This window comes from Penaeus vannamei, chromosome 25, assembly GCF_042767895.1.
Source record: "Penaeus vannamei isolate JL-2024 chromosome 25, ASM4276789v1, whole genome shotgun sequence".
In the NCBI taxonomy this organism is placed as follows: domain Eukaryota; kingdom Metazoa; phylum Arthropoda; class Malacostraca; order Decapoda; family Penaeidae; genus Penaeus; species Penaeus vannamei.
The window spans coordinates 32,496,010-32,506,009 of NC_091573.1; the positions used below are offsets into that span (position 1 = coordinate 32,496,010).

The 10,000-nt window shown below is 33.5% G+C and overlaps 1 protein-coding gene across 1 annotated transcript in view; it reads left to right on the forward strand.

Moving 5' to 3' along the window:
- The window catches only part of LOC113826526 (adhesive plaque matrix protein), an 11,909-nt gene extending 2,369 nt beyond the window's left edge, over positions 1–9,540 (forward strand). The window contains exons 2-3 of the mRNA XM_070138871.1: positions 6,046–6,200; positions 8,826–9,540. Of these exons, the coding sequence (XP_069994972.1) occupies positions 6,075–6,200; positions 8,826–9,266 (567 nt within the window). The 5' untranslated portion in view covers positions 6,046–6,074 and the 3' untranslated portion in view covers positions 9,267–9,540. The remainder of the gene's footprint in view (positions 1–6,045; positions 6,201–8,825) is intronic.
- The last annotated feature ends 460 nt before the right edge of the window (positions 9,541–10,000 follow it).

Here is a 10,000-nt window from a genome sequence, read left to right on the forward strand (position 1 = left end):
ATGCATGTATACATACATACATAAGTAAATACATTCATACATACATACATAAGTAAATACATTCATACATACATACATACATGCATGCATACATACATAAATAAATACTTACATACATATTTACACACATAATCACACACACACACACACTCACGCACACACACACAAACACATATTTGCACATACGAATGCCTATGTTACTCAGCCTTACCTGTGCGTAACCAAGTTCCATTTACCTGTCCCAGTAATTCCACTCACCTGGCCTTAATCGAGCTCAAATTACCTGTACCTGTGAGTCCCGCTTACCTGTACTTACAAAAGTTCCCATTACCTGTTTATGACTAATATCATTTACCCCGTGATTATGTTAGTTTCATTTACATGTGCTTTTAATAGCTTACAAATACATATACGATTTATTTCTGTTTATTTTTATGTATTAAAGTTCCATTCACCTGTAACTAATATTAATTATGTTTATTTATGTTTATTTCAGTCATGTTTGTATGTGTTTATACCAGTTCAGTTTATTTACAATCGTTCTGTTTACCTGTACATGCATGAATTCCGTTTACCTGCGTTTGTATAAATTCTGTTTACCTGTGTTTATGTTAATTCAGTTTATTTACGCTTACGCTAGCGTCTTATAATGTATATTTAATAGATCTATGTATATGTGCATATAATAGTTTACCTGTAAATATATAATTTTCGTTTAACTGATTATATGCAGGGTCCCCTTACCGGTGTTCATACGAGTTTTGTTTCATTGTGTTTATTCTTCCGATTATATGTGCTAATTTCGTTTACCTGTGGTATATCAATTCCGATTACCTGTGCTATATTAATTCCGATTACCTGTGCTATACTAATTCCGTTTATCTGTGTTATAGTATTTTCGTTTACCTGTATATATGATTCCCGTTTACCTGATCTATATTAATTCCGATTACCTGTGTTGTATTTATTCCGTTTACCTGTGCTATATTAATTCTGATTACCTGTACTAATTTCGTTTACCTATGTTATATTCATTCCGTTTACCTGTGCTATATTGATTCCGATTAACTGCTATATTTATCCCGTTTACCTGTGCTATACTAGTTTCGTTCACCTGTGCTATATTAATTCCGATTACCTGTGCTATAGTAATTCCGTTTATTTGTGTTATATTAATTCCGTTTACCTGTGCTATATCAATCCCGATTACCTGTGCTGCATTAATTCCGTTTACCTGTGCTATACTAATTCCGTTTATTTGTGTTATATTAATTCCGATTACCTGTGCTATACTAATTCCGATTACCTATGCTATATTTATTCCGTTTACCTGTGCTATACTAATTCCGTTTACCTGTGTTATATTAATTCCGTTTACCTGTGCTATATCAATCCCGATTACCTGTGCTGCATTAATTCCGTTTACCTGTGCTATACTAATTCCGTTTATTTGTGTTATATTAATTCCGATTACCTGTGCTATACTAATTCCGTTTACCTGTGTTATATTTATCCCGTTTACCTGTGCTATATCAATTCCGTTTACATGTGCTATACTAATTCCGTTTACCTGTGCTATATTACTTCCGTTTACCTGTGCTATACGAATTCCGTTTACCTGTGTTATAATATTTTCGTTTACCTGTGCTATATCAATTCCGTTTACCTGTGCTATACTAATTCCGATTACCTGTGCTATGTTTATCCCATTTACCTGTGCTAAACTAATTCCGTTTACCTGTATTATAATATTTTCGTTTACCTGTGTATATCAATTCCGTTTACCTGTGAAATACTAATTCCGTTTACCTGTGCTATATTTATCCCGTTTACCTGTGCTGCATTAATTCCGTTTACCTGTATTATAGTATTTTCGTTTACCTGTGTATATATGATTCCCGTTTACCAGCGTTCATTCTAGATAGATAAATAGATAATTTCATTACTTCAAAACCGCCGGAATTCCCGATATTAATAAAAGGTTTTAAAATGTAGAAACAAACCCTTCAAAAGGCGTTTTTAATTCTTGTAGAAATTAAGGCGATAAGTCATAATTTTGGCTTGTATCAAAAGGGCGTCTATTTTTTAATTTTCACGCTATGCAGTCTGAAAAAAAGAAAAAGGAAAAAAAAAGAAGAAAAGAGAATGGTGATGATAATCCTAAAATGAGACATATAGGATGGACAGTAAATGTTTCATATCTACCTCTGATTATTCTCTCTATGCATTCTAAAAGAAAAGGAAAAAGAAGAAAAAAGGAAAGAGAAGAAGAGAAGAAAAAATGATGATGATAATGATGATAACCATAAGACAAGACGACAAAAGGATCGTGGAAAATTATTTAATTGTAATACACAATTCCAAAATGCAAGATATGTCATTACTTTATCGAAATCACGTGATTTTGATGAAGATTTTCGTAAAGGAAGAGTGACTCTGAGACGAATTAAAGATAAATGAAAGATAAAATGAGTAAATAGAATAATGACGATGATAAAGAGAATAATAATGATAATGATAGTGGTAATGATGATAATGAAAATAACAATAATAATGACTGTGATGATGGGGATAAAGATGAAAATATGATCATGAAATTAATAGTAATGTTAGTTTAATATAAGTATAAGTAATAAATCATTGATGATAATGATTAAAATGATAATGATAACTATAACAATAAAAGCAATAATAATGACAACATATGGACAACAATAATGCTAATGATAAGATTAAGAAAACAACAAGGACAATAATAGTAATAATAGCTATAATAATAATGATGAAGACGATGATCCGTTATATATATATTCAAAGTAACAAAAAAAAAAATAATAATAATAAGTAAAAGAAAAAAAAATGAAAAATAAAATAAATACAAAGGACAAACTGTCTAGTGCAACAAAGGGCCATTATATAAAGGTAAAATGAACTCCACATAGTTATGTATACTCTGTAACTTAACATATCATCTTTAAGAGAAAGAGAGGAAAAAAGAAGAACAGCAACAAGAACAAGAACAAGAACACGAAAGATGAAGAAGATAAAGAAGAGAAAGAAGAAGAAGAAGAAGAAGATAAAGAAGAAGAAGAAGAAGATAAAGAAGAAGAAGAAGATGAAAAAGATGAAATTAGTTGGTTTCATAAACTGGCTGGTATTCCTAAATGTTTATCTTATTGGCCATTAGCCTCTCCTTTCTTTACTTCTCTCTCTCTCTCTCTCTCTCTCTCTCTCTCTCTCTCTCTCTCTCTCTCTCTCTCTCTCTCTCTCTCTCTCTCTCTCTCTCTCTCTCTCGCTCTCTCTCTCTCTCTCTCTCGCTCTCGCTCTCTTTCTCTCTCTCTCTTATATCTTGCTGTGTAATATTCATACCTTTAAGAGAGAGAGAGAGAGTGAGAGAGAGAGAGAGAAGAGAAGAAGAAGAGAGAGAGAGAGATAGAGAGAGAGAGAGAGAGAGAGATAGAAAGAGAGAAGAAGAGAGAGAGAGAGAGAGAGAGAGAGAGAGAGAGAGAGAGAGAGAGAGAGAGAGAGAGGGTGGAGGGGGTGGTGAGGAAGAAAACAAGAGAGAGAGAAAGAGAAAAAAACGAGACAGATAGATAGATAGACAGACAGACATATAGATAGATAGAGAGATAGATAGATAGAGAGACATTGCAAAGATTTTGAAGATTCCTTACATATTAGCAATCCATATATAGAAACAGCCAATGACAGCTAGTGACTGACAAAAAAAAGTTACTCAATATGTCATGCATTGTATAGATTATGAACTTTGCTTATTGCACCAGAACGCATAGCAAGACTTGAAATATTAATACGAACCTAAAATTGCCTTGAATCAGTTACCCAACTTACCACTTTGTTATATTTTACTTTCAATCATGTTAAGCTGTATCACTGTGTTAAATAATATTGGTTATGGTATATATAATAGTGAATCATATTATTTACAATTTCAAGTCTCTAACATAGTGAGTCTTTTGGTTATGGTATATAAGATAGTAAGTTATTTACAAAATTTAGTCTCGAACATAGTGAGTCTTTTTTCTTAATATAATCATCAATTAACTTATATTTCTTAATCACTAACACATCATACTTAGACATTTTACAACTGCATGCAATCTTAATGCTGCTTATAAATAATGATAAAAGAGTAATTGTCCCTTAATTCTATTCTGTTGCCAATTATATTAATCTATCATTCTGTCTGTTAATTGTTTAGGAGAAAAACAGATACATATATTACTCTACAGATTAAATATTTAAAGGAGAACTTCCGCCAGCCTTTTCCATGAACCTGTGTTGATAAAATGAGTAAACAGAATAATGATGATGATAATGAGAATAATAATGATGATGATAATGAGAATAATAATGATGATGATAATGAGAATAATAGTGATGATGATAATGAGAATAATAATAATGATGATAATGAGAATAATAATGATAATGGCAGTGGTATTGATGATAATGAAAATGATAATAATAACTACAATAGTGATGATAATGATAAAAGTATGATAATGAAATTAATAGTAATGTTAGTTTTGATATAGTAAAACTAATAAAAGTTATAATAACAACATTGATGATAATAATAAAAATGATAGTGATGATTATAACAATAAAAGCAATAACAATGACAACATATTGGTAATAACAATGATAATCATAAAATTAAGAAAACAAAACATCTTTTAGAGAGAAACTCGACCACAGCAACAAGCTTTCCTTCTAAGAGACACAACCGGATAAAACAATACAAAATCATTCACAGTTTCACCAGAGTGATATTTTTAAAGGTGTCGATATCAAATCAACGGTGAAAAGCCATGCATGGGGTGTATACTGTACAGGCACTTTCACCGTCATGCAACAGTGCCTCCTAGTGCATGGGAGACAGGGAGTGCAATCATGACCGTTGGGATTTACTCGAGGAACCTAGCGTAACAGAGAGGGAGAGAGGGAGAGAGAGGGAGAGAGGGAGAGAGGGAGAGGGGGATGGAAGGGGAGAGGGGAGAGGGGAGGGAGGGAGGGAGGGAGGGAGGGAGGAGAGGGAGAGAGGGAGGGAGGGGGAGAGAGGGGGAGAGGGAGAGGGGAGAGAGAGGGAGGGAGGGAGAGGGAGAGAGACAGAGAGAGAGAGAGAGACAGAGAGAGAGAGAGAGAGAGAGAGAGAGAGAGAGAGAGAGAGAGAGAGAGAGAGAGAGAGAGAGAGAGACAGACAGACAGACAGACAGACGAACAAAGAAAGACAGACAGATAAATAGAGGCAGACAGAAAAAGGCAAAGCAGACACACAGACAGACAAATAAATAGAAACGGACATACACAGAGACCGACACAGGCAAACAGACATCCAGAGACAAACAAACAGACACAAACCTTTTCTGTTTAAGAGCTGGGTTAACATCCATTTGGTAAGTATATTACGAAACATTCACGTATAATCCCTCCATCAATTAAGCCATTTAAGTTCTTTCTTTTTTTTGATATTCCAGTGATTTTCAACAATGAACAATAACTTCACGTTCGCTTTATCTATGAACTCGTGTATAAAGTCAACGATTTTTCTGTCGTTCTGAACCACGGTTATTAACTTCGATTTCGTTATTCAGTAAATGATTCCGTCGATTTCAGGGTCACACGATTACACAGACACGCACAAACGCGCACACACATGCATACACACACACACATGCATACAAACATACATGGATACATACACACATGCACACGCACACCCACATATGCATACACACACACGCATACACACACACACACACACACACACACACGCATACACACACACACACACACACACACACACACACACACACACATGCATACACACACACATATATACATATAGATAGGGAGACAGAAATATATCTATGAGTGTGTGTATGGGTGTGAATTTAGATATATAGATATGATATATACAGACAGATAGATAGATAGATATGTCGCTAGTCATTCACATATAAAACAACTTTTCTCTTTCCCAACTTCATTCCCATTCTGTAATTCCCGTATCCGTTTCAGTGTCAGCCAAAACAATAATAAAAAAAAATATGTTCGTACCTGTGCTACTAAGTGTGCTGGCTCTGGCTTCGGCGTCGGCTGACCATGGCTACGGCCCGCCCCCTTGTTACCCGAAGACACACTATGTAACAAATTATCAAACTAAAATACATGAGGTAAGGTGTCTTTGTTATTTTCTTTGTTATTTGTTTTGTCTTATTTTGTTTCTTTGTATCTCATTATACTTTGTATCTCATTATATTCCTATTATATTCTTAATATTTAAGAATATAGAACTGATATAATCATGAAATTGATTCTTTCGTAATATTTGGATATAACTACTCGTTTTTATTTAGATTTTATTTTGTTTTGTTTGTTTCTTAATATCTCTAGGGCATTCTGACAGGTTCCCATTATACTCTTAATATCTAAGAACATAGAATTGATATAATTATGAAATTGATTATTTCGTAATGTCCTTTGGATGTACTTTTTTTCTTATCTTTTTTTAGACTTTTTAGCTTTTTTGTTTCTATGTATATCTAGGGCATTCTGATAGGTTCTCATTATACCCTTAATATCTAAGAATATAGAAATGATATGATTATTAAATTGATTCTTTCGTAATTTGGATGTAACTACACATTTTTTTTCTTTTTTAAAAATTTTGTTTTGTTTTGTTTTGTTTCTATGTATATATGGGTCATTCTGATAGGTTTCATTATATTTTTAGTATATAACAATATAGCTCTGATATAATTATGAAATTGATTCTTTCGTAATGTCTTTTGGATGTAACTCCAAGTCTTTTTCTTTGATTTTTATTTATTCATTATTAGTTTTAGCTATTTTAGTTTTTTGTTGTTGTTGTTTCTATGTATATCTGGACATTCTGATAAGTTCCATTAATTTCTTAGTATATAACAATATAGCTCTGATGAAATTATGAAATTGATTCTTTCGTAATGTTATTTAGATGTAACTACACACACATTTTTTTTTTTAGTCTTCTACTCGTTTTTATTTAGATTTTATTTTGTTTTGTTTGTTTCTTAATATCTCTAGGGCATTCTGACAGGTTCCCATTATACTCTTAATATTTAAGAACATAGAATTGATATAATTATGAAATTGATTCTTTCGTAATGTCTTTTGGATGTACTTTTTTCTCTTTTTTCTCTTTTTTTTTGTCTTTTTAGCTTTTTTGTTTCTAGGTATATCTGGGACATTCTGATAGGTTCCCATTATACTCTTAATATCTAAGAATATAGAATTGATATAATTATGAAATTGATTCTTTCGTAATTTGGATGTAACTACACATTTTTTTTCTTTTTCTTTTTTTTTAGCTTTTTTATTTTTTTTCTATGTATATATGGGGCATTCTGATAGGTTCCCATTATACTCTTAATATCTATTATAGAACTGATATAATTATGAAATTCATTCTTTCGTAATGTCATTTGGGTGTAACTACACATTTTTTTTTTCTTATCTAGTTTTTTTGAGTTTTTTTGTATCTATGTATATCTGGGGCATTCTTGTAGGTTCCATTATATTCTTAGTATATAACAATATAGCTCTGATATAATTATGAAATTGATTCTTTCGCAATGTAATGTGGATATAACTACTCGTTTTTTAAAACTTTTATATTTCTTAGTATTTCTAGGGGCATTCTCTTAATATTTAGCAATATAACTGATGACATTATGAAACATTCTATATAACTGCACGCTTAGACAATATAAGCATTTAATACCATTTGTAAAAATATGTAAACCAAACCTGATTAAATTTATAAGACATCTGGTATCCGCCTCATAAATTTATTCTGTAACCCTGGAGAAGCGCAAATATATCTTTGAAATAAACTATATTTTATATATATCATCCATGAATATTTCGCAATATACTTACCAAATGTATGTTAGTATATCTTTGGTATATTTGATATATCTGGTATTGGAAACCCTTGATCTGTTGTATACGCAGTGGTGTTTTTGGATTCTAGGTCATTATCACAGTTGTTTAGATATATTTCTTTTTCTTTCAGTTTAATCAATGATTTTGTGTGAAAGTTGACTTATTTGTTTAATCTTTCTCTTCTTCTCCTTATTCTACTTCTACAACTTCTGCATCATTTTTTTCCCTCTTCCTCCTTCTACTTCTTCATTATTAACTTCCTCTTCTTCTTCCTCTTCCTCCTTCTCTTCTTCTCTTACTTCTTCTTCTTCTCCTTCCTCCTCCTCATCTTCTTCTCCTTCATCCTCCTCCTTTTCTTTTTCTATTACTTCTTCCTCTTCCTCCTCTTCTACTTTTTCTCCATTATCTCCTTTCTCTTCCTCCTCTCCTTCACCTTCTTCCTTCTCTTCATCTTCTTCTTCTCTTACTTCATCTTAACCTTCTTCTTCTCTTACTTCTTCCTCTTGTTCTAATTCTTCCTCTTGCTATACTTCTTCCTCTTCCTCCTCCTCTTCTTCTCTTACTTCTTCCTCTTGCTCTTCTTCTTCCTCTCCCTCCTCCTCTTCTTCTTCCTCTTGCTCTTCTTGTTCCTCTTCCTCCTCTTCTTCTTCATCTTGGTCTTCTTTTTCCTCTTGCTCTTCTTCTCTTACTTCTTCCTCTTCCTCCTCCTCTTCTTCTCCTTCATCCTCCTCCTCTTCTTCCTCTTACTTCTTCTTCCCTTACTTCATCCTCCTCCTTTTTCTACTTCCCTTACTTCCTCCTCCTCCTCCTCTTCTTCTCCTCTTTTCCCTCCTCTTCTCTTACTTCTTCTTCCTCCTCTTCTTCTCCCCCAGGTCCCGCACTACGAGACGGTGTACAAGACCCAGTACGTGCCCAAGACCCAGTACCAACCCGTGTACAAGACCATCTACAGCACCAACTACCACACCCAATACGTTCCGGAATACGTCACCAAAACCTACTACCAGACGGAGCTGAAATACGTCACGAACTACAAGACCCAGTACGTCACGCAGCACCACACGAAATACGTCACCAACATCGAGTACGTCCCGAAATACGTCACCAAGACGGCTTACAACACCGTCTACAAGACCAATGTCCAGTACCAGACCGTTTACAAGACGGAATACGAACCACATTACGTCACCAAGACGCAGTACCAGTACAAGACCCATTACAATACCCAGTACGTGCCCCAGTACCACACGGTTGTTCACACGGAATACGGCTACAAGACGGTGTGTCCGAAGCCCTATGGATATGGTTATTAAAACGGAAAATGTTGATTTTTGTTTTACGTCTCTATGTTGACCGGAAAATACTGTAAACTATTTTTTTTTTGTCATTTAAGTCTTTTTTTTGTTTTGTTTTTTTGTCATTTAAGTCGATATTTCTTTGTGATAATGTTGCTTCTTGCTTAATCAGGGATATAGATATATATTTTTTAGATTAGGGTATGTGTATATGCAATTGTGACGGCAAAATATCAGTGCATGAAGGTAGTTTATGTGCTACTTGCAAAGATTGTATTTATTTTGAGAAATAAAAGGCAAATGCAGATAGATTTTTTTGTCCCTTCTATACGAATACGAAGAAAGCAGACGAAAATAAAACCCAATAAATCAAAATGAAAATAGAAGTATGGATTTAAACAAACAAATGAACAAACACAATCATTAAGGCAGAAAATAGGGAGAGAAAGAAAGAAAGAAAGATAGAAATAAAGAAAAAGAAGGAAAGAAATACAAAAAAACAAAACAAAGAAAGAAAGGGAAAAAGAAAAAAAAAGAAAAACAAAATAAAACAGGACAGTACACACAAAACATACAAAAAGGAAAAAAAACAAAAGAAAAAACAACGAAAAAACACACAAAAACAGGACAAAACATACTTCAATGACCTTACACCCACACACCCACCCACACCCACCCACCCCTTGCAAAATCAAACAGACTCACTAATCCCTTATGACACCCCATGACTCTCATGACAGACACCACCGCAG